Genomic DNA, 25998 nt, shown 5'->3' on the forward strand with positions numbered 1-25998 from the left:
ACGCCCCCTCTGGTGCAGCGCCCCTATGCGTTGCATGAGCTGCATACCCACTTTTTGCACCACTGCCAGCTGGCCACTATGAGGTTTAAAAAAAAAAAAAATTGCTCTTGGGTGGGGGCCCCTGGTGCTCACGGTAAGTCACGCTTCACCTGTAATATGAGCTGCAATGTGCAGTGCACATCCAAACCTCCAAAGCACCAGTGGAAAATGAGTTAGCAAAACAATGTTGCAAAAAAGGACAGAAAAGAAAGGAAGAATAGAAAAAAGACAAGAAAGGTAAGATTTACTGTCTCTTGGTAATGTAATGATTATCAAAAACAAAAACATCAAAAACTGCAAATAGAAAATTAGCTTGATAGCGACCTTGAACAGTCTCGTTCAACAATCAAACATTTTGCTACAATGTTTGTATTTGTGTGTATGTGAGCTTTAACTTTAAATGAGTTGATTCTTGTGGTTGACTATATGTTTCTGACGTTTTTTTTTTTTTGGCTTCAAAATGGCATGTTTGATAACGTTTGATAACAATAACTGAAACTTCTCAGTGTTTGACATTGGTTAGCAAAATGTTTCTACATCAGGCTACAAAGCTACTGCATCAATGACCTGCTCTATGCTGTAGTTGGCGATATGTGTTGTTTGCTGCTGAGCATAATAATCTATGTATCTAAAATAAACATAATTTTTACATCAACTAAAGTATGTGAAACTTCTGTTAAAACTGTTTGGAGGCTCAGACTCAGCCCAGATCCGTCCACATTCTCAGGCGAGAAAGACTCACCTGGTATAAATTAAATTTTTAGCTATTGGAGTGATGCCTAAGAAAAATTAATTTAATCAGAGAATGTCATGACTATGTGTACATTACTACATCTTAAATAGGACTGACCTGATTGCAGTTTTCTGCCCGATCGCCGATTACAGATCTTTAAAAAGCCAGACCTGCCGATTTTGATTTTAGCCGATTCCAATTTTTTTGTCTGAAATTTTGCTAAATGTAGCAAAAAGTCAATGAGTTGGCGACAATGGGGGTCACTATTGTTAACGTGCAGACATGACCTGGTGGGCCAATGATTTGTCAGCCAAACCTCTCACTGTAAAGCAGAAGAGGACAGTATCTGATTTTTAAACATTTGCTGAGGAAGATGAGATCAGGTGATAAGATCGGCTTCTTATCCGATCTTATGCACCGCATGCAGCACATAGGGGCGCTGCACCAGAGCAACGCCCTTATGCGCGCTGCTCTGGTGATTGGCTGATACTTACATGTGTAAGTAACGGCCAATCACAATTTCCCAAAATTAAGCAAATCTGCGCTCATAAATCGACTGGCCGATAAATGTTTCCTATATTATACATGCATATGGGATATAATGTAAACGGCAGTGTCAGATGTGCAATAAGTTTATGAGCAGCACTTCCACCGTCACTTACCACGACCTGCCAGTTGACCTACCACAGCTGCAACAGCCTGCCTTGACTTGCCAGTGGACCTGCCACCTGCCATGGCTATTGGTGGATCTGTCACAGATTAGGAATGGCAGCTTCTGTCTTCGGTGACATAGGTGGAGCCCGATTAAACTTACTAAAGAAATCAACTCACTTGTTGTAAAAGTGAAATATGTAAAGGTGCTAAGATTCAGGTCTTAGGACTTATGCAGAAGTGGCTTCAAAAGTATCAGCGTGACCAACGATGCAACCAAAGAAAGTGACGGTCGTAGAAGCACACAGCTGTGGTTGTCAGGAATGTAATAAGACATTGACACTGGACTTCTGGCATTTTGGCATTTCCTTCTCCCCAGTCTTCCTCCAGACTCTGGCACCTTGATTTCCGAATGACATGCAAAATCAGGAACCTTTTGCAGGTGTTTAGAGTTACTTTGTTGATTCAGATGCAGTGTTGTGTTCAAGACCACCTAACCCGAGACCAAGACAAGACCAAGACCAGAGTGTATCGAGACCGAGACAAGACCAAGACTTTTGGGGTCCGCGACCAAGTCAAGACCAAGACCGAGGGGAGTCGAGACCGAGACAAGACCGAGACCAAATGCGGTCGAGTCCGAGACAAGACCGAGACCATCAAAAAATGGTCTTAAGACCGGTCTTAAGACCAAGACCAACTTCGAGTACCACAACACTGTTCAGATGATTAGGTTAATTGCTCGTTCAGATAACCTTTTCATGATATGCTAATTTTTGGAAACAGGGATTTTGGGTTTTCATGAGCTGTATGCCAAAATCATCAGTATTAAAACAATAAAAGACCTGAAATATTTCAGTTGGTGTGAAATTAATCTAAAATATATGAGTTTAATTTTTATCATTACATTATGGAAAATAATGAACTTTATCACAATATGCTAATTTTCTGAGAAGGTCCTGTATATTTGGGAGCCTCATCATCAATTGCCTTAAAAGTTAAGACCAAAAGTTTTATATGTGGGTTGTGCTTAACCCCTGTGCCACCACAGCACACCCAAAACCAAAATTTTAAAATGAGTCCTAAAATACACCAGGAGCCAATGCAGAGAGGCCAAAACAGGAGTTATGTGAGCTATTCTGTGGGTTTTAGTTAAAACTGTGCTAAAATTCTTGCTAAAAATTTTCTTGCTAAAAATTACATTTATACTAGGTGAAGTCTTTCTCACTTGAGAATGTGGACCGGTACTGGGCAAATAATTTTAACAGTGCTCCTGCAGAGGCTATAAAAATGTTTATTTTAGCCATATCAATTCTTGTACTCAGCAGCAAGCAACATTTCACCAGCTACGGCTCATTGACGTCATTCTAGTAGCCTGATGTAAAAACATGTTTCTACATAATGTCAGAAATTGAGAAGTTTTATTATTATCAAACATTATCAATCATGCCCCCAAAAAACCTCAGAAACTTATAGGGCCAACCAAGAGAATAAACTCATTTAAAGTTAAAACTCAGTTGAACTGGACCGTTCAAGGTCACCATTAAGCTAATTTTCTATTAGCAGCTCCACAAATATCTTTTTGACAAACATTACATTACCAAGAGACACAAAACCATACCTTTATTTTGGCTATTTTTCTCTCCATTCTTCCTCTATCTTTTGTCCGTATCTGAGGGATAAGTTCTTTTGTTGCGACATTATTTTGCTTATTTATCTTCCTTTTGTACTTTGGAGGTTTGGATGCGCACTGCACATTGCACGGCAACTCATACTACCGGTAAAGCGTGACCTTCCGCGGCCATCAGGGGGCCTCCGAGAGCAATTACCGGTAGTTTTTCTTTTTGCCCGTATAAACAATGAATTCTGCACGATCAAATATACAGCTGCAGGTGCAGGGTCATAAAATTACAAAATCATGAAAAAGTTTATTTAAATTAGTAATTTCATTCAAAAACTATATTCACTCATTACATACAGACTGATTTATTTCAAATGTTTAATGTCTCATTTCAGGTAGTGTTAACATGTTGTTTTATTGCAGGGAATTTCAAGATAGGTGGTCCTTGAGTGTTTGTCAGATGGGTTAAGTGGTTATCAGACTGAAAAAGTTTTCCAAATATATGTTGAAAAACCTCTTCTCATCCCCTCCCAAAAGAGTATTTTAAATCATACTACTACTTTTATTTACCTTTGAATGTAAATAACAGCCAGGTTATTTGTAAGTCAAGAACTAAACCCACCAGACTTTGAAGCACATAAATACACAGGGACCTTTTGTGAGGGAGGCAACCTTTCATGTTATAGGCGACCGTTGGACAGAGAAACAGGATATCAGCTGAGCTGGCTGGCTCCACATAATGAGCTCAGTGATTGAGACTGTCGTCATCTCTTGATAATTCCCTGGGTACAAATCCTCTCCGTGATGAGCCGAGACATCCTTCTAACCTAAACCTAACCAAGGGCTGAATGCTGTGATCACTGACATCTCAGATTATGTTGAACACACGATCAACATAATCTGAACATGTGTGAAGACGAACCCAATCAGATCAAATCTAAAAGCAAATGCTCAATGCTACGGGTATTTGTAGAAGTCTTTTAATGACAATTGGAAAACTAAGTTAATTGGCTCACAAATTGTTTCATTCTTCCTATGTCACTGACAGCTTTCTGTAGTTTATATCAATTTACTCTTCTATATCCATGCTTATAGGTAAATACATAATTGTCATCTGATCGAAAGTGGTAAATAGCACCTTAATAATATAGGATATTCTAATATAAAAATCAATACATTTATAATCATTGTAATTTTATAAACAGTAAAATATTGTATTTGTAATATGTTTTAATTGTGCCTGGTGCAGGGTTGTGTGCAACAGCTGACCTTTTTTGCATTCAGATGCAAATTGTGAAAATTTTACTTTCTTTAATCAGCTTTAAATGGTTATAGCTATTAACAGACAGATGCAAGTTTACTGTGTAAAAATTTCGCTTGTCTAATCCAAATTTATCCCCCATCAGTTTCCCTCAATGAAATGAAAATTAAGTTACCATATTTTTTTACTATTTTTCAATAAAACATTGTTTGATCGTCTTTCAGAATCATTTCTTATTAGAAACGAACTTCGTGACTGAATCAAAAATCATTCAAAAACTCAGCCCTTAATCATTCAGGGTTTGTATTGAAGTTGTTATATCCTTAGACCACCACAAGGGGCGGCATCAGCTCCGGAGCCCCCAGCAGGAAGAGAAGTTATTTGCAGTAGTGATTATTAATCCCGTCCCCACTGAGATATATGGGTGAATAAAAACATTCCCTTCTATTTCCGTGTAAAAGGTCATCTTTGAAACTCTTTGTGTGAATGCTTTCTGATCTTTTTGCTCTCAAGTTCAAGTTCAAAAGATGAAAAAAAAAAAGATCTCCATACTATCTCCATACTCTGCGTAGGGACTGGTTCTGGTTGAGCACTGACGAATTTCTGCAGATGATTGAGATCAGTGGGCTCGGCATGATCGTGGGTGGCGCCTACCTGACGAACCGATGGGCCCTCCTCCTGCAGTCGGGGCCCAGCCCTCCACCTTGCCCTCCTCAGCGGAACCGGAGACTGAGCTCACACTGGCGTGCTGCCGCGGCGGGACGGGGCATGTCGGAGTGTGTGGAACAAAGTGAGTTCCTGTGTGCGTAAGAGACAGAAAAGCAAAAAGAAAGAAAGTTTGACTGTGTGTGCTTTTTGCGCAGCTGTCTGATGCAGAGGAGTCCAACACACAGCAGAACAGGTGAGTTTTCTGGTTTTAGTTTTAGTTTTCTATCAGTCAGATTGTTTGTTACTGTGTGATATCCAGGAAACACAACATGCACAAAACATGAACAGTCCGCTGAGAAGAGAAGGATGGGTCTGCGGCTCAGACCTTCTTACTGTGGGTCTTCATGAAGAGAAATCAGTTGCATTCCTGGTGGGGTTAAAGTATTTACACCTCTGGATGTTTTGAGCTTTTTCTTCAGATCATAACCAAATACAATAAAACTCCCAAGTACAGCCATAAAATGAAAGCACATAGTCTGAGAATTTTATTTGGAGTGTTTTTGTGGGGATGCATTGATTGTGCAAAGAGAGATTTTACCTCACTGGGTGAAATCCTGCAAGACAACAAGTGGTACATACTAATAGAATAATCTCAACAAGGAGAGATATAGCTCATTATCATAAAATATGCTGTATTTTTCCGTTTCACACCTTTATAAGCATTTTTGAGTAATAGTTACAGAAGTATTCAACCTCTCTTTTTTGTCTTTTGCTAAGTCACAAGGTGTATTTAAATGGATTTTTGATGAATTTGCATAAAATATTCTAAGTTGGTGAATTAAAATCATAAAAGGCAATTGATGTATAAACTTTTTTAAAGTAAAAGCTGAAAATTGGCATGTGCATATATATTCAACCCTTCAGGTATGAAGCTTGTAAAAAGTTCTGGTGCAACCTTCAGAAGTCACATGTTTGGTGAAATGAAGTCCACCTGTGTGCAGTCTGTCAGTAGATAGGCTCCAGAGGCTGGAACACCACCACTAACCAAACACTACGAACACCAAGGCGTTGTTCAGAATCAAGGTTCGGTTGTGAAAAAACAAAACAAAACTAAATCTCTGATGATCCCCCCAAAGTACCATCAGATCCATTATCATCAAAAGCAAAGAACATGGTACCAAACACAACAAACCTGCGAAAGAATCCTTGACACCCACCTCGGTTCAGTATTCTCCACAACCTGCATTGCCCGTTCAATGCATCAGGTATTAAACCATCTTCGTCATCGATTTACTGATATATATAATTAAAAAACCTATTTACAATAAGTAAATATTTTGCTGTCTTTTAAGGATAGTTTGTGAAACCTTTTTGAAGCCCAAAAAACATCAGGAATGCTTTCATTTCCTCAAAAGCACAGCTTGTATCGAGTCTCTGCTTGTTCTCCTAAATACAATATTATGTTTCATCCACCTCTACAAATCAAATATATCAGGTCTTTTTTCATTATAATATGTGGCAAGATAGTTCTCAATTTGTTCAGGTGTACGAAGCCTTTGAATTGTCTTTCCTGTTGCTGTGTTTGCAGCAGCAGCTGGATTATCTGCAGCTACAGCAACATCAAACATCTTCTGCTCACCTTATCACCAGAGAAACTCCTCAACATTGCCACAAGAAATAAAAAGTTCTTTAATAAGCCATCAAAAAGCATTTGTACCAGCTAATTTCAGGAATATGTTCTGCTTGAATGAGTTACTAAAAAACCAAAATGTTGGTGTTTGGTTGTGCCTCTCTAGATGGAGTCACGTTGCTGAAACAGATTCCTACCACATAAAACAGCAGTTATTTGCTGTCTTAAAGTTATTTCAAGTTATTGTCTTTCAAGTCATTATCTGCAATTATCTGTACAACTAGTGTACATTTTAAATTCTCCTTTTAATGAAAAGATCATTTATTTTAACAGAATGTTATCTTGTACCTTGCAACTATTAATTCGTTTCACCAACTTCTCTGGGTAGTGAGGTGTGCTTGTGTGGCTGTGCAGGGCTTAGTGTGGCTTTAATCAGCTCAGGGACCTGGTTTGTGACCCTACCGCTCCGATCAACTCCAGCCTAGATCCCTGAAAGGTTGAGAAGCGGTTCAACTGCTCATGTGCAGGAGATGAGCAGAAAATGTTTCAGACTGGCTGCTTTTAATATATGTAGACCACCAGTTGGCTGGGTTTTGACTATATTTTCTTATGTGTTTTACAGATAACATAATGAAAGCTAAGGAAGTTTCATAAATAAAAATGGTTTCTGAAATGTTTTTATTTACTACTGCACAGCTCTGTTAAGATCCAAACTCAGTATCCCAGTCTGTTTCAGGCCTGGGCTTTGACTGGGCCAATGTTAAATTAGGCTGAGCTTTACTTGTAGGGCAAATGGTCGCACATTTGCCTCTAGAATACATTGGTATACAAAGGAGCTTGTTGTCGACTCAATGATTGAAATGTGCCCATGTCATGTTGATGCTAAACAGTCCCAAATCACCATCCCTCCACCACCATAATGGACGATAGGTTTAAAGTGTTTTAGCTCATATGATGGATTTTCTGCTGTTCATTTTGGCCACATCTTACTTTAGTCTCATCTGTTCAAAATGCATTGTTCCAGAAGTCTTGTGGTTCATTTGGGTGCAATGAACATAATTCATGCCAGACGAGTCTTGGAATTTGATTGTTTTTAAATGGTTTATAAATGGCTTTTCAAAACCTCCCAGAGGGATGAGCAGTAATAGCTGCTTTTCTGCTGTTTTTCTTCTTTGGCATTGTGATATTTTATTGTGTTTATTTCACATTAGCCTGGTAAAAACCAGCCCCTTTTCCCATGAGATCCAGAGTTTATTAGGTCTTAGTGCTGTCAGTCAACCTCAAGTACATGCTGCTAAATGTACTAATGGCGGAGAAACAACTTGCTGTTACAGGAAAACCACTTGTCCTCTGTGGCTATGCTAACTAGCCTAGCATTCATTACAGGCTCTGCGATTAGGAAAAAGCTGTAGCGTAGCAGAAGAGGAGGTTTATTGAAACGATTGGTTTCATACAAAGAGAAAGCATTATAACTAAGAATTTCTTGGTGGTGATCTTGTCTATAGCCTGTCACTAAATTCTCCTCCTTTCAGAACATCTTTCCTAAATACTGTATGTTAATCTGTAAAAGTTCTTCTGTGTGCATAGAGTAAGTCTTGTGGGCGTGAGGTAGCGGAAGGAGATGCTAGTTTTCTTTCTTTGAAGTTCCAAGGGAAATGGCTGTGTACAGCTCAGTGAGAGACTAAACTCCTTCTGAAATCTTTAAATTCTCTTACATAGCCCTTCTAGGCTATATGATGCCAGCAGACATTAAGCAACCATCCAAACAGAATTATGGGATTTCCTTTGGCTCCGAGGAAGTGATCCACCGATGTGTGCAGAGTATTAGGAAGATGTTTAAAGGAAATCTTTTTCCTTGTCGGCACTTTGTCTAAACTGAAACATGTATCTAGCTGCACTGTGTTTGGGTGGTCGACGCCCTTTTTATTTTCTCCTTTTTTGTTTCTTTCAGTTGTTTTTTCTGTAATAGTAACATGGCAAAGCTCACGGTTCACTAGCCCATCTTTATCCAAAATAGCTTCATTTTGGACAAAGGTTTCCAAAAAATCTGAGATGAATTTCCTCTGTAAGGAGGCTGGGCTCTGCCTCAGATAAGTTGAGGATCTCCTTCATCCAGCCGGTGAACTTGGTTTGAAGCTGTTTCTCTTTTACATTGAAAGATGTCATCTTAAACCAGGAGAGTCCAAAGAGTGACCTGGGGGCCAATATGTGACCGTTGGAATAATTTTACGTGCCTCACAATCACTGTTCAAGAACAAATTTATGCCTCCAACAAATGGAGATGATGCAGACAGACATAATTTTTTTAGGATGAAATGTATAAAAAATAATATCTTATTAATTTGAAAATATTTGGTACAAAACACAATTTGTTTTATTTGCTATGTTTTTTTTTTGTTTTGTTTTTTTTGTTTTTTTTTTGTTTTTGTTTTTTGTTTTGCTGTCTTTTTAAAATCATAGTATTTTGGCCAGAAAACTTCCAGTGACTTTTGACTTAGGGTGCATTCACACCAGACCTGTTCAAGCCGCTTCTGGAAAATTTGGTTTGTTTGGAGTTTGTGTGAATGTGAAATCAAACTCTGATGTGGACCAAAGAACAGAACTCTAGTCCACCTACGAACCTACGTCTCCGTTGGATTGATGTGAACTTTGATGCGGTTTGAATGCACATGATCGGCAAGCGGACGGAGACCGCTCCAAAAGCAGGAAGTGCAGAGTATTCTGGTTAAATACAACCAAAGCAAGCACGTTAGCTTAGCACAAGCAGGAGAAATGGCTCATGGAGTTTGTATTGTGATACTTAGAAGATTTCTTAGAGACGTTTGTTTCATTTTCTGTTGTTTTACTACCCCCTTGTGGCAGGATGTAAGTTAAGTTTTGTTTTCGTTAAAATTCCAGCGTTTTTGACCTGCAACGTGGCAGACAGTGTTTGAACCTTTCTTCAAGCCTCAAGTATCTTTGTCCGTAAGTAGTATGTTATTGTATTCAAATATTGTTTGACAGAAAATAATTAAGTTTGTCTGCTATTTATATTTTTGTGTAATATTTAACAATGTTAAACGTGTCCTGTCTTCGTAGCACTACGTGCGTTTTACTTAACAGTACGTGTTACGTAGCAATGTGTGTGTACTTGAGACATGCAAGATGTTAATGTGTATCTTTTTGACGTTGGGACTAATGTTTTTTTTTGTTCACTATCTGTCTAACGTTGTTGATATTATTGCTGGTAATATTAACAGCAACTTGTAGACCCACAGAAAAACATGAGACCCAGAAAGTTAGGAGACTGCTTTATGAAAACAAATGTGCGGAACAGTTTTTCAGACCTACAATCATTTGTTCTTTTCTGGTTGGTTTTATTAAAAATATTGTACTTTTAATTTAAAAGAAAAATAATTCACACTAAAATTATATTGCTTTCTTAATTGGAAGTGGGGAAAAAAGATGATTTAGTTGTGATGTTGTGAAGATGGGTAAAAACCCTTGAGTCCAGAAGATGGATAGCTGTGTTTTCTTCATATTATTGTTTACCTCCAGATGACACTTTGTTGCTTGGAAACCCCTAATTTGCTTCAAGTGATTGCCCTCAGTGAATGCCAGCTCTTATGTTTGTCATTCAGTTTTTTTTTTCTCGGTTTTTTTTTTATGGACAGTGAAAGCAGCGGTACAACATGTTGTACCATGTATTTCTCTAAATTTCTTGATCATCAATTCAATAATAGTTGTGGATAGATAGATAGCATTTATTGTCACTGAACAGAATTCACACATCTGATGCACATGTCTGTTATCATGTCTCTGGTTATAACATTAATTAGAGATACATCGATTGAAGTTTGATGTCCGATTTTAGACATCTGATTTCTACAAAACTTTGACCTGATGAATTGTATTTCAGCTGATTGAGATTTTAGCTTAGAATAATTAACAGCATTCTAAATATTTGATTGCTCCTAATATAAAGAAATATTAAAATTGGAGATGACATCACACAGTATCTGTGAGAAAGAGGAGCCACTGCATACCGGAATTTACTGTTAAAGGGGCAGTATGTAAGATGGACTTTTTGAGCTTTACATCATGTTATGGTGTTACTCCCTCATCAAAAACATACCGGGAGTGTTGCCTTCATTCTTTCATGCAAGTTTGAGAAATCTTTTAATCTCCATGGCAACCATTCAGCTATACAAAATGCCTGGGTAAACTGAGTGCCACCTTTGAGGCACAGCTTCTCAGAGCTGCAGTTTCCAACCTTCCAAGCAACCACCTCACAGAGCAGCCCTCACCCACAACGCTCTAACTCAGTTCCTTCAGACTAGCTAGAAGCAATTAGCAAACACCTGGTGAAACTCCACATCTGCTGAACTCATTATACTTCTCAGTAAAACTCTGATAAAAATGCTGTTAAAGGGTTAATAGAGGAGCCATGTTGTGATGACTTCCTGAAGGCAGAGCTTCAGAAAGAGCAGGATTTTTTTTAAAGAGACATAGGCCCAATTTCACGTTGTTAAATCAAGAATTCAAAATTCTTTGAAGTTATATTTGATATTTATGACATTTTATCACAACTGAAGTTAACATAGTTACTTGATTGTGTTACAGACTGGCACTATCTGCTGCCCCTTTAAATAACAAAGACAAAATGATCACAGTTGGCCTTTTTAAGTAGAATGTACCGTTATCAAAATAATTCAGTTAACAACTGGAAATATCAATGTCTGTGTGTTAATTGTGGAGAATATAGACCCTTACTTAAAATCTAAAGTTTTCCAGGGAAGTAAGTCATCTCCCTGTAAAAAAAAAAGGAGCAAACTTCCAGTATGATCTCATCTGCAGGATCTGATACCACTTCCTGCCCAGCCTTGTTTTACCGTACCTTGACAGTTTCTGAAGTTGCACAGTATTTTCAGGACATTCATCTGCTAATTCTGAAGACAAGCTCAGAGGGAGAGAGAGACGCACACAGAGCCAGCCTTATCGGGTTATGCTGTTCATGGATGTGGTGCCTGTGGTTTGTTTGGACTAGAGTCTTGAGATTAGCTTGCTTTGTCTGAGCCCGCTGTAGATGCGTCTGCAGATGCCACCACTATGGCATTGAATCTTCAACTGGTTTTTGCTCTATCTTGGTGTGATTGAGTGCTTGCTCAAGTTCCCAGAATGAAACCTGGTGCTCTTGTAATTTTTTTATGTCTTAGCACATTAAGTGTAATCTTCCATACTTTTATATATTATTCTGTTGATTAAAGGTTTAGCAGTGAAATACCACTTTTTTTTTATGAGAAGTTATATTCTTACTTTGCAAATATTACACTTGTTGGCATTGTAAAACGTTATGACATGTATGCTGCTGATTTCGAATAAATGACTTATTTATGTAATGGGGTTGTTCACAATAATAACTGGAGTTCAGTCAGTAAGGTCATTAATTCTGTGCAGAAGCAGGTGAGCTGCTTTTCAAAGCAACACATTTTGTACATGGTTGTGACATAATTTAAAACAAACTGTTAAAAAGAATGGCTTGCCGCACTTTTTTTTTTCATATATTTGCCACTTGTATTTAGGTGTGACTTGTTCATGTCTTTTCCTCTTTGTGGTGGATTTTTTGACCAATGTGTTAAAGGGGCAGTGTTATGCATTTTCCAGGTACGTAGTATCATTTTATTGCACAATCAAGGAACTATGTTACCTTGATTTGTTATAAAATGCTGTGTACATCAAATATGACTTAAAATAAATTAAAGTAAGTAATTAATGCTTTGAAATTGGGTCTCTGTCTCTTTTAGAAACTTCTGCTCTTTTCTCTGCATTCAGGAAGTCATCACATGGCTCTTCTATTACCCTTCCTCGAGAATTTAATTGAAAAGTAGCTTGTACAATAAGCTCAGCAGATGTGCCGTTCTGCTAATTGCTGCTGAAGAGCTTAAGGGGTGAGTTGCAGAGGGAAGTGGCTGCTCTGTAAGGCAGATGCTCTGAATGTTGGAAACTGCATGTTTGAGGAAGGCTGCGATCAATCCACCAAGGCGTTTTCCACAGCTGAATGGTTGCCATGGAGATTCAAGGATTTCTTAAACACGCATAAAAGAATCAAGGCAACACTGCAGGTATGATTTTGATAAAGGAATAACATTATAACTCAGATCAAAAAAGTCAATTTTACATAATACTGCCCCTTTAAATGTAGGGCTGGGACTTCAACAAGTTCCGTTTGATTAGGTACTTACATAGATATTAAGGCGTTACATTTGTGCACTTATTTGCTTGTTTTTTGTTTTGCTTTTTTTTTTTTTTTTTTTTCACGTACAAAATTCCAGAACTGGAATCTCTGTATTTGCATGTAAATCTGATGCACAATCGACATCCGCCAATAACATCAATAGACAACAGAGCTGCTTCTCCTGCCCTACTGGGGCTTCACTTCTCACTCATTGACTGCTGTAGTTAGGCAGCGGCCCCTCCACGATCCTGCAGGTATAACCTGTGTAGTTCATGAATGGATGGATGGGGATTCCTGAAATACAGCTTAACCCTCAACTAAAAACTCCTAAGATTTGTTACTGCAGTGTCTTTGAATAAGGCCTGAGACTACCTTTGAGGTCACCTGATATATTGTTGAAACATAAAACTTCACTACAGTGAGATAATTCCACTGCTAATGTGCAGAGCTTGTGTAGACAGCTTCTCTCTCCTCCTCTGTGTTTGCTCAGTGACACATTGAGCCTCCATGTCCCACTTTAATCGATGCCAAAGGTCACATTGCTACAGAGCAGAATGTGCTGCTTTGTTCTCGCCTGTCGTTTTTTTTTACCCAGTTCTCTGCTTAATCGGAGACTTGTATAACCCACAACATGATGCATCGCAACAACACATATTGCAATACACTAAGCACACGTCCACCAACATGCACCACTCTACCAATCCAATCAGTTCATCTAACCAAGGTCACATAGTTGTCCTCAACAGATTTGGTGTTTACCAGACAGCTCAGGTGATCTGCAGCAACTTTTTGTAATAGTTTAATGCTTTTGCTAAAAAAAAACCAGTCTAACTGTTGAGAACAATAAGTGATGTATTTTTTGAGTGTTTAGTCTTTATTCTGTTTATTTTGTGTAGCTTGAGGTAGCAGCTATCTAACTGGCTTACTGATGTTTCTGAAGAGCTGACCTTGCTTTCAGACTGGATGTCCAGGTTAACTTTGTTTTGAGGAAAGTGAATGCACCTTCAATAGCAGTTGAAAGAGGTTTAGCCACATATCGGCGACAAAGAACAATTAAGCAAAAATCATTTGACTCATGAATTCAGTCAGCTGTTCCTTAAACTCACATACTTTTAAGTTTCAACTGTTTATATTTTCTGGAAAGTTACCCTCAGTTAACTGATAAAGACTTTGGATGGGGCTAAAGATTAAGGTGATGGCAAGGAGTCATTTCAGCCTCTATGACAGGGGTGTCAAACTCACTTTTATTTTGGGCCAAATCCAGATCATGAATGTCTTCAAAGGGCCGGTTGTGGCAGAATGCATAGATAAAACTACCTGTTAGCAATCTGCTAAATGGATGTATTATGTAAAATCAACTTTTTTGAGCCTTACATCATGTTATAAAAAATATACCAGGAGTGTTGCCTTGATTATTTTATGCATGCTTGAGAAATCCTTTAATCTCCCATGGCAACTGTTCAGCTGTGACAAACACCTGGGTGGACCTAGCTCCGCCTTCAAGGTGAAGCTCCTCCTTAGAGCTGCAGACTCAGAGCTTCTGCCTCACAGAGCAGCCCTTCCCCACATCTCCCCCACTCAGCTCCTTCAGACTACCCAGCAAACACACGTGTGCATCCGGTGTTTGCTGATGCACAGCTCCATCAGCTGTGCAGGTTTTCTTCCAGTTAACTGCAATGTGTCGCTTAACCTATCAGAGGTTTGTGGGAGAGAACCAAGAAGGTTTGACCCAAGGCATACAGTTTAAAAGACAGTTATTCTTAATGCTCACCAAATGTATGTAAATATTTAAATTCAAGGAAAGTTACAAGAAATCTCTAAAAAATTTGCTCTCGGCAAGTTTTCTGACATTTAGCAAATTGAAATAATTTAGGTAATTCTAACTGACCTATAACTACAGGGGTTTGACCTAATATAACTTCAGTCAGTGAAAAAAATGTGTGTGTCTTTTTGGTACATTAATATCTGGTTTCAACTGCATTTATTACCTAATTTATATTATTTTTGTATATTTCCTATCAGAAACAGTTGAATAAAAACATATTTGAAATACAAACCTGCATTAGGTTTGAACAATTTTATGGATGATTTTTGGCACCGAACATACAAAATGCTACCTAAACTTATGCAAACACTAGTTAAGTAACACTGTATATCAACCTGAACATACCATTCCTGCAATGACTCATGATGTTGGCAGCATCATGCTGAGGAAATACTTTTCTTGTTGGAACCTGGTCAGAGTTGTAAATGGACAATGGATGGAACCAAATGTAAAACCTGTTGGAAGTTCCAAAAGACTTGAGACTGTGGCTGAGGCTCACCTTCCTTGCCCTCAGAAGTGTAACTCTTCTTTTTATCTTCTCTAATTCTAGTTTTGCTTTTAGTTTCCCCTCCTCCTTTTATTCTCTGTTCCTCTCTTCCTTTAACTTCCTCTCTGTTTTTCTCAAGCCTCCTCTGCCTTGCTCTCCCTGAGTGTCCAGAAGAAAAGGGTGGTGCATTCCAAAGGCCTGGAGACCGTTCCCCTCTTTCAGGCAATGGTCCAGAGACTGACAGAGAAATTAGAATAAGAATAGCCGCCCATTCACCGCCTGTGCCCCAGTGACAAGCCGGGGGGGCAGGGGGAGTTAGTTTTGGGAGGAGACGAATGAAGGGGGTCCCGTCCGGTACCCTGTGCTCCCATTGGCCAGCGGCATTCCCTCTGTTTTTACATTGCTGCCACAAGTTATGCTCTGAAGTTTGTTTTACACATTCTGGGGCGCATGTTCATGCACGCGTAAATGCACGCATGCCGGGTTCCAGGACCTGCACACGTGCACTGCTAGACCATAGTCTGAAGAGACGGTGGGCTGCAGAGACACACAGGGAGAGCTCCTGACCACACAGGGCAGAGTGGAGTGACCCGGCGCCATGTGAGTATGGTCTCACTCGTTGCTGATGCTTATCTGGAGATCTGCTAAACCTTCCATATTCCTGTCTTTTCTGCAGCTTGATGCTGTGGGTTCAGGGTTAAAACGTGACCCGGTGCTGTCGCCACTCCTTTATGTCACGTGGAGCTAATCTGTGAACTTTTAACAATGTAGCTGTTAAAATTTAACAATAGTGCTTTCACAGAGCAACTGTTTTTGTTGTTGTTTTTTTACTTCAGTTTCTTAGTTGCTGGCTTGTGCAGTTATATCAAATGGTATATCTTGAATAATCTCTGCTGTTTAATTAAAGGAATTATAGAAACATGGAGATATCATAATGGGATTATGGCCCTGGAGCCCCTGGTGCCTATTATCACAGACAGGTTCTGTCATCCCGATACAGTTCACTCACAGTGTGTTTAGCAGGAGGGGAGGCAGAGTTTACAACAGTGTCACACTAATTAAAGAGTGGTCTACTTTGTTTCACAATCAGGAAAGTTTAAGTTTTATAAAACACCCTATGAAGTAATTACTGCATTTTAGACATAAGGCTAATATAGAATACATTGTAATTTGCTGTTGCTCGAGATCAGAATTGATGTCTCTTCATTGGTCATGAGTAAAATATAGTTTTATGTCTTTCTTCAATTTAGTTCAGTTCAAATTAGTTGAAAGGTGCAGTAATATGTTAAATAGACTTTGTTGAGCTTTACATCGTGCTACATTGTTATTCCCTCATCAAAATCATACATGGAATGTTGCGTTGTTCCCTTCATTCATATTTGAGAAATTCTTTAGTCTCCATGGCAACCATTGAGCTGTGTAAAACGGCTTGAGGGACCAAAGATGCATCTCTTCCTCTTTTTGGGGATGCAGCTTGGGGCTGCAATTTCAAATCTTCTGCCTCACAGAGCTCCCCTCCCCCACTCAGCTCCTTCAGACTAGCCAGCAGCAATTAGCAGCTGGAACAGCGCATCTGCTTATCTCATCATACAAACTACATCTCAGTGTGACACTGGTAATACGTTGTTAAAGGTCTAATACAGGAGCCATGTTGTGATGAAATCAGAGTTTCAGAAAGAGCGGGAGTTTTTAAAGAGACAGAGGCCCAATTTCAAGGTGTTACATTTTTCATATTTGGTGATAGGAGTTTGTCCCTCAGTCTGAGAGGTGGATTTTTTATGAGCACTTTGCCTTCTTCCTACAGTTAATTGGTCTCTCTAAATAGTCCTTAGGAGCGAGTGAGTGAATGGTTGTTTTTCTTGTGCGTCTCAGTGTTACTGTGTGATGGACTAGCCTTCTGTCCAGGCAGTACCAATGACAACTCACCCAATGTCTGCTGGAAAGCGGCGTTAGCCCTCCATGCCCCCAAAAGGATGAGCGCCAGAGATAATATATGGATCATCTCTTCACGTTTTATATTTTATTATACATTCAAGTTATCTCATATCATGAACCTTGGTTTCAGTAATTCTGAATAAAAAAAACACAACCCTATAAAATATTTTTTCTTTTTTTTTTTTTTTTTTTTTTAATTATTTACTTCTTTTATTATTATTTACTTTATTTCTTTACTTCTCTGTTTTTCAGATAACGAGACAGTCAGATGTCCATCCACTTGGCCATTAAGATGCCCATCAAAATTATTCATTTGAGCCTTCTGGTGCTGGGTGAGTTACATTCATAAATGTTTGTCATTATTTTAGGCTTGCTTTTAAATCTTAACTTTTAGTGACTGCGTATTGTGACACTGGTGCCACTGTGTTGGGATTTTCTGTTCAGATGTTATGTCCAGTGTAAAGATAAGATATGCTGATTAGGGATTCGTCGATATGAAAATGTGGGTCAGTACTGATGTCTGATATTAATGTTGATGCTATGAACGACAACCAATATTTACATATGTTATATATATTAATCCATCCTTTTGACACTGTGAAAAGCAGCCAAACAAGCTGCACTGCGTCACTACCACTGTTAGATGACCAAGCAAACACCACATGGTCAATTCCCTCCCTTCCTCCTTCGGTCAATACTGATGTTGATGCTGATATATTTTGCACCACTAATGCTGATTTTAGTCTGTGTTTTACCTGTTGAATTGAACATTGCATGGATTGATCAAACCTGAAGTTCTGAGCTCACCTGATCAAAGTCACCTGCACACACTTGTCTTTTCTTCCAGCTTTTACATTAATCTTTAACTAGTTAGAAGAAGGCTGCATTTGTGAAGGGATAGAAGCAGTGAACTTTAATGACACTTATACTGGTAAAGTCCAATAAAGTTGGACTTTAGTTCAAAGAACGTTGGTGCAGATACCTGGAACAATCTTTGCTCTGTGAGTATAGCATAGCTAAAGAACCAGAAGTTGTGTCCAGCCCTCTGACACCTGGAATTGAGCCTCTGATGAGTGAATTTTTCCAACGTTCTTGCATTCTTGCTGCATACACGAGGCTTATGCCTTAGGGGGTACTTATGTGTGACTTTTCCTGGGTGGATATGCTCCAGTAGCACGTGCTACTCTGACAGACCAAATGGTCTCAAGCACACTGCTGGAGACAAACTACAATTAAACAGCTACTTGACCTCCAAATCTTTTTTGCCCAATATGGAAAGTTAGGTAGAAAAAGTCTTTATGTATTTTAGACCATTCAGAAAAGGAATTATAGGAAAAAAACTCTTTAAACTGCACAAAGTCATCTCCAGAACGATCCAAAGATTCTCAATAGGTCTCTGGATTTTATGGTGACTGATCCACAATTTAAGCTCGATAAAGCTTGGCACTGTCATTTTGGAATGTCCAAGTCCCATCAGGGAAGAAAAATCCATTGGTGGACTAACCTGGTCATTCAGTATGTTCAGATAATCAGCTGAACCTGGACCTGACCAGCTGCAGCAACCCCAGATCACAGCGGGTTGCTCATTCCTAGTGGTAGTAGACACTAAGCACGATGGCTGCACCACTTCATCTGCCTCTCTTCTTATCGTGATGTGACCATCACTCTAAAAGAGGGTCAATCTGGATTCATCAGACCTTCTTCCATCGCTCTAATGTCCAGCTTTTATGTTTCCTTGCTAATTGCAGCCTGTTTGTCCAATTAACTTCACTATCCAGTGGTTTTCTTATGACTACAACAGTTTAGTCCCAACCTCTTGAGTACCCTTCACATTGTATGTGGAAATGATTCTAGCCAGGTTGGGTTCTTCCACATGGTTGTGCTTCTCATTGCACCAGCTGGAAGACAATTGTCTATGCAGTATCTATTCAATAAAAAGATTATACCTAGTTACTCAGTTAAATTCAGTTGGCACTTTTTTTCCGGTCAGGCTGTGTATTTATCCATTTACCATTTTTCTCTTCCTTCATGATCCGACAGCAATGTGATCACAACAGTAGAAATGTGCTAACCAAGCAGAGAACCACAATCTCTATTGTTAGAATAAACTAACAATACTGAACCTGAAGCCATTTCTGATGGCTCAGAGGCTAGAAATTCACTTCAAAGAATAAAAATAGCTTTATGGGAGTTTCACAGTGGTTTAGCCTCATAATTAACTCCTCAAACACTATTCAAATATGTCTCAGTCTAGCAGATTTGAAGAAATCCATTAGACAAAACCAGACACGAAGCTTCTAATATAGGCATACTTTCAGCAAGTGTGTGGTCTGTGCCTAAACATAAACTCAGTCGGCGATTAAAACTGAGGCTAATTTATGAGAAAAGCTAAGGGGTACGTGTCTAGACAGAGTAGCACAGACAGATCACAACACATATGAAGGGTACCCCTATCACTGTCTCAATCAGTGAGAATATTTCCCACCAGCAACAACCTGTGTGGTGGTGAAAAATTGAAGTGATGCAAAACAAACAGAAGCACTAAATCAGAAACTAAATTAATTGCCAAGATAAAAAGAAATTCTTGCCTTCCGGGTACTTTTAGTATTGGTCACTGCTTCTCTTGTACTCTCTGGTGCTTATTTTGAGCATACTTTTCATTATTTATTTATGAACATCATAATCTCTGTGCTTGTCTTTTGTTTATTGTCTTTGTTGTGTGAAAAAGGGGACAAAATAAACCAAACGAAAAAAAATCTACTTTTTTATCTTCAGGGATTGGAATATTTTTTTGTGTGGAATTTTTATGGAGCTTTACCTGGGTAGTCTGACCAGAGAATGAACCTGTTGTGTAAAGTAATACCTATAGAGTGAGGTCAGGTGACACTCTGTTGTAGCTCTCAATCAAGCTCTGTAATCTTTGTCTGGATTGTTTGAATAGAAGGGAGGGACCAAGGCCTGATACTTCCAGCCTCAACACTGATAAAATTTAAACTGACCTTGTTATGATTTTCTTGTATCTGTGTTTTCTGTTGAAGTCTTGTAGCTACACTGAGTTGTATTTTCTGCTTGGCCTGGGTGTCTCTTGGCTGCAGTCAGTATATTTCTCAGCTTTTTGTCTTCTTTTGTCATTGTTACATTTGAAATAGATAGCTCAGAAGTTGGGGTACACTGTTGCCCAATGTTGTGGAATCTATCCTACTTCCTGAAAGGTGACTCAAAAACGTTAGTCGTTCCAGTCAGTCGGCCACTGCTAAGGTTTCACAGGAATTCAGAAAATCCTTCACATTGAACCTTGTACTTGAACACCAGCCAAGGCATTTACAATTGTGCGTGTGTGTGTTCGTGTGCATGCGTGTGCATGTGTGTGTGTTTGTTCTGAATGGCTGGAAGAAATTTTTTATTCAGTGTTGTGAAACAGATTAAAACTTTCCACAGACAATAACTTTGGAGGAGTATAAAGAGGTTTGGAAGATCCAGCTTTTATTTTGGAAGTCCACCTCCACTTATTGGATGTGAATATTTAGGTCTAAACTTAGCTCAGACCTAAATATTTGGCTTGCTAGCTATATGGTTAGCTTCTAACAAAATATATGAACTCTTTGCAACTAATCATTAGTTAGTTGCAAAGAGTCGTCAGAAACTCGTCTCCCTCACTTCCGACTGACATCGGAAGTGAGGGGAGTGTTGAACAGAGCGACTGCAATTGTTTTCCGAAGTTGTTTTTGTCAATTTAGCCATGGCTTCTACTTGAGTCAAGCTAATTTGTCTAACATAGCACACCTGGTTGGGATTCACAGACAGCCTTTCTCCTTACACCAGAGGAGACTTAACGTATAAAAGATGAGATGCTAACCAGTTTTTCACATACATGTTAGATGGCTACATGATGGTGGGGTATCTTCTCCATGGTTACTAATTGTTAGGTACGTACCTTTTCCATAGTGCAGTATTTGATATTTTTCTATTCGTACTTACTTATAAAGTATATGAACATTAATCTTAACTTGTAAAAAGTGTTTGCTACAAATCCACACCGAGGGCTGCCAGTCTTTATGATTGACAGCTGCATCCTTGTCTGTGCATACTATGACCATTTTTAAAATTAAATCAAACATAGAAGTGATATTAGGCTACTAGCTATCTGTTTTATGACAGGTTTTAAAGGAGTGCATAGGTTGTTTTGACGCCTGTTATGGCAGAGTGAGCTGCGTCATGAAGAGCGTGACGTCATGTGCAAAGGGTCAATAGCTGAACTAAGTATTTAGCTTATAAATATTTAGTTTGTAGCTAAATATTTAGCTTGTTAACTGTGAATATTTACTTTGAAGCAAAATATTTAGCTTGCTAACTAAATATTTAGCTTGAAACTGTGACATTAATGCAGAGGTTCCCAAACTGTGGGGCATGCCCCCTAGGGGGGGCGCCGTGCCATTGCAAGGGAGGCGCAGGAAGCAGTCTGGTTGAAAAAAACAAAACGCTGTAAGCCCTGGGTTTTTACCTTAGAATGGCCAACTCTCTGTTATTCCTCTGTCAATTTGATACAGTAGGGGCTTCTGCACTTCCCATATCTGTGTCCTCTGTCACTTTTATCAGCAGTTAAAACTGTTTAATCCGTTGTTAACATGTTGAAACCTGTTTTTTCGAGCCACCTTTAAACTCAACATGAGCGCTACGACGCTCGCGCTGGGTTTACACCTGTTCAGCAATGAAGGAGACCTGCTGCTGTTGGGCAGAGCTACTCAGTTGTGTTAGAATCACGGCAGCAAACCAGTAAAACACAACAAACGTTTCACAGTTTTCCCCCCCAAACTAAGAGTCTGTTGAATGAAGGTAATGTTAGCTAAAAGATGACTAGCCAATATCAATACAGCACCTTAAGCTTAACAAGTAGTGTAATGTACAAGCAAAATCAGCCAGAACCCAAAACGCAGCCAAGACAAGTATTCAAGTTCACATAAAGTTTATTAAAAAATAAGGGTAAGAAGGGGCTCCACAGGGTGTGGTCACACTGGTGACTGAGGAATGGGGAAACCACAGGGGTTGGGAAGCCAGCTAGGGGACAGTAGGGTGAATGGGCCGTGGGGACTTAGGGGACAACCAGATGACTGGGACGAAATCCACAAACCAGAGACTTAGTCGTTGAAACAATCCAGGGTCATGCACAGGGGCTTCTCAGGCAATGTAAATCCAACAGACAGAAAACTGGAGGCAGGGTCAGAGGCAGGCAGGGTTCAGCAACAGGAGATCAAAAATCTTCAACAGCAGAGGGAAAAGGCCAAAATCTGTGGTCAAAAAAACAGATGGGATAAGAAAACCAGGAGACTCATGAACATGGAACAAGACTTGAAAGCTGTGACTGTGGCAACAGACAATCTCACACTGAGCTGGTGACGAGCAGCTGTTTAAATAGGGAGCAGCACAGTGCAGGTGAGGGTAATGAGTAATCGGCACACTCAGGGTAGGGCTGCAGGGCTGCAATCATGACAAGTAGGCTGCATTTTTGCATGCTCCAAATGCTTTGCAACTGTAATTCATTCATAATAATTTTGTAAAAACGTTGTTTTAATTCAGCTAAGTTTATTTATCCAGTACCAGGTTACATAACGACTCTCGCAAAAACATTTGGAAAGTTTCTAAGGATTTGCTGCTAGCAATGTGTGACCTTAATGAGTAAATTTGGTTCTTCATATTTTACAATAACATAAAAATACAGAGGCTGTAGTGCATGCATGCACTGTTGCTTTGCAGGAGGAAAGTCCTATCCCAGTCTGATCCCAGCCTGGGCTCTTTCTGCGTGGAGTTTGCAAGTGCACCTCTTCTGAGCTCATATGAGCTGCTTCTCAGTGAAACGCTGGTAAAATCATTGTTAAAGGGTCAACAGAGGAGTGTCAGAAAGAGCAGGAGTTTTCAAAGAGACAAGCCCAATTTCAAGGCATTAAATCAGGAAGTCAAATTTCTTTTAAGTCATATTTGATACATTCAGCATTTTTATAACAACTGAACGCAACATAGTTACTTGATTGGGCTATGAAATGGCACTATGTGGCTGGACAATATGTAATACTGCCTCTTTAAGAGACTTGCATAAGGTGTTACCACTTTTACCGCATGTGTACCTCTTCTAACTTTGACCGCTTTTCTGTCAAAGCTACTAATAATTAAAAGCCATCAGCAAAATCATATTTAAAAGAAAAAAAAGATATTTATTGGCTACTGAGGGTTCAGCAGAATCAGCACTGCCTTCACGCTTTCTCTTTACCTTCTGTAGGCAGTGAAAAATGGTTGGGTAGGTTATGGAGGGCAGTTATTGGGAAAAAGTGCATTTAATCAGTCATTTCAAAAGAACAGTGTGCAGCTTTTATAATGGAACCCAAAATGTCAATAACATTTGTTTCCACAAGTTCCACAAACCAGTGTTTTGGCTACTAGGATGTAGCAGAACAAGGGAAGAATGAGAAAAGAACTAAATCTTTATTAGAATTCGTACAGTTGCTGTTAAAGTAAAGAAAAAAATTTATTTTGCATTTCCTATTCACTCTATCCATCTGAAAAGAGAATGGAATTATAGTAGATAATGCACTTTGAGTGACATAAATGTTGAGGATGAAAGGTGATAATACCAGGAATTAACTACAATAATAATAAAAGAAACAAAAAAAAAACACTGATATCATCTCATAAATTTTTTTTTATGCTACTTGTGTTATCTTTATTAAAAATAAATCACACTTTGGAAAGCAATTCTCACTACCATGCTCATCAAGAGTAGAGATGCAGTATTTCATTTTTTCACAGAAAATACTTTTGATTCCATTTGAAACCACCCATGACTTTCCCATCATGCCTCAGCATGCCTGCCTTTCTATTGTCTCCAAATTAACAGACGAAGTTCTTTGAAGATATTATTCTTTGCTTCATTCCTTCTCTGAAAGAACATATGAACCTTCTTTAAAGCTTCATATCTTAGTATGTTGATGTTCAGTTGATCATAAAACTTAAAATAGTAAGACATGAGATGGACTTTATTTAAGGAAAATAATGTTTTTTTTGTGGCGGAAAACAGCTGTTCTCACTACATCTGTAAAACTAAAATTATGTTCTCTGAACATAATGAAATCCAACAAATAACAGAGAAATTTTTAGATATATTATTCAGACTATTTGGAACAAAGACTCTTCAAAGTGGGGTTGTCTTGTGCACATGTGAACAGTCAGTATCTTAACTCCAGTAGATACTTTTCCTATCTTCACTATTATGATAGAACAAAGATTAATTTTAGATCTACTGGCTAGTAAAAGCAGGGTCAAAATAAGACAATTACTGTTATGGTTAGACGACTTCAAACTCATAAAGTCATTGTCAGTCACGTGAACACAATTTTGTTGATTTTTTTTAAAACTCTCTAAGTTATCAAAGTGAAGATGCTAAAAAGTATGGAAAGCCTCCAGTGCCATATGAACATAAATATTTCACATTATGTCGACGTGCACACAACACACAAACAATATGGAAAGTAAGTGATGTTTACCCATCAAATATGTCACTTGTAATTAACACATAAACTACGTGTTAATGACACAAATAAAATAACAACAAATAAAATACCTTTTTGTGCCTTTTAAGACACAATCAGCATCTGTTTATGACCCAACAAAAAGGCATAAGCAGCATGTTTATTCTACATTGGGGTGTTGTTAACATGTAGTTTATGTGTTAATAACGAGTGATATTGATGTGTATTTGGTGTGTTGTATAACATGAAATCTTTTCATGTATTTGAGCCCGGTGCTACATATTGAGCTACATATTGATAATATTCAATGCTCATATTCAGTAACAACTTCTATACCTTTATTTCTATTGTTTTACTGTTTTATTTGTGATGTGATTTCTACTGTAAAGTGCTTTGGCTGTAGTAACTCTACCTAAATACAATACATTTATTGTTCAATACAGACAAGTTTAAAAATTTCCTCTGACAAAGAAAATGTATATAAATCAATAAATTAATCAATCAATACCAAACGGTGTGGTTGGTGGCGTTTCGTATTATGTGAAAACTCAACTTAAAAAGACATTGACACAATTTAACCCCAATCAAGCCAATCAAACCACGTGATTTCTCATCACCATCTGTTGTATCGGTGAAAAATCTGACACGGATTTCATGCCTCTTTGGTGTCTTGACTTTGGTTTTATGGTTTGCTGTAAAGAGAAGTTCTGTCATGATCCGTGTTTTTCTGTATAGTTATTTTGAGGTTTTCTGTGTTTAGTCCTGTTTCCCTGACTCTCTGTGTTGTCCTGTCAACGCTTGATTGTTCCCAGGTGTGTCTCGTTCCCTTGATTACCCCGTGTGTATTTATGTCCACCTGTGGTCTCTGTCTCTTGTCGGGTCCTTGTCTAACGTCTACTATTGTCGTACGTCAGTTGTTGTGTGTCGGCTCTCCAGTGGAACTGAGAAGTCCTGTCTGCCTAGCTCCTGTTTCAGTCTTCAGTATGTCAGTTGCTCCCGGTAACTAGTTGTGCTCTATGTTCTCTGCCGTGCCGCCTGATCTGGACTGTTTTGAGCATTTTCATTAAACTCATAATTTTCATCTACATCCTGGGTCTACCTGTGTCTCTCCTCACCACCAACCACCACAACTCATGACAAGTTCAATGTCCATTTTCCTATCATATAACTGATCTGAAATGTGCTGAACTTGTGTAGAAACCATTACTTGAAAACCATTTTAGAAACAAGTTAGCCGGTATTGAATGTACAGAGGTTGGATTTTCTTGTGGTGTTCAATTTTATATTAGTAAATGGAGGAATCTTGTAATGGTAGAATGATTACAAAACGTTGTGTTTTTTTGGGGGTTTTTTTGTGTGTGTGCGCGCGTGTGTGTGTGTGTGTGTGTGTGTGTGTGTGTGTGTGTGTGTGTGTGTGTGTGTGTGTGTGTTTGTTTGTAG

General features: G+C 38.8%; 1 protein-coding gene across 3 annotated transcripts in view; it reads left to right on the forward strand.

Annotated features, from left to right (window-relative positions):
* Positions 1-5022: 5022 nt before the first annotated feature.
* The window catches only part of lamb2l (laminin, beta 2-like), a 54709-nt gene continuing 33733 nt past the window's right edge, over positions 5023-25998 (forward strand). Inside the window, exons 1-3 of one of the 3 annotated variants that reach the window (XM_007571299.2) lie at positions 5023-5092; positions 5166-5203; positions 17294-17373. In XM_007571299.2, coding sequence (XP_007571361.1) covers positions 17310-17373 — 64 coding nt within the window. In that variant the 5' untranslated portion in view covers positions 5023-5092; positions 5166-5203; positions 17294-17309. Of the gene's footprint in view, positions 5204-9478; positions 9545-15454; positions 15707-17293; positions 17374-25998 lie in introns of those variants that run through there. The other 2 variants (XM_007571298.2, XM_016681368.1) reach the window with 2 other exon arrangements.

Source organism: Poecilia formosa, unplaced genomic scaffold, assembly GCF_000485575.1.
Source record: "Poecilia formosa unplaced genomic scaffold, Poecilia_formosa-5.1.2 Scaffold278, whole genome shotgun sequence".
Taxonomy (NCBI): Eukaryota; Metazoa; Chordata; class Actinopteri; order Cyprinodontiformes; family Poeciliidae; genus Poecilia; species Poecilia formosa.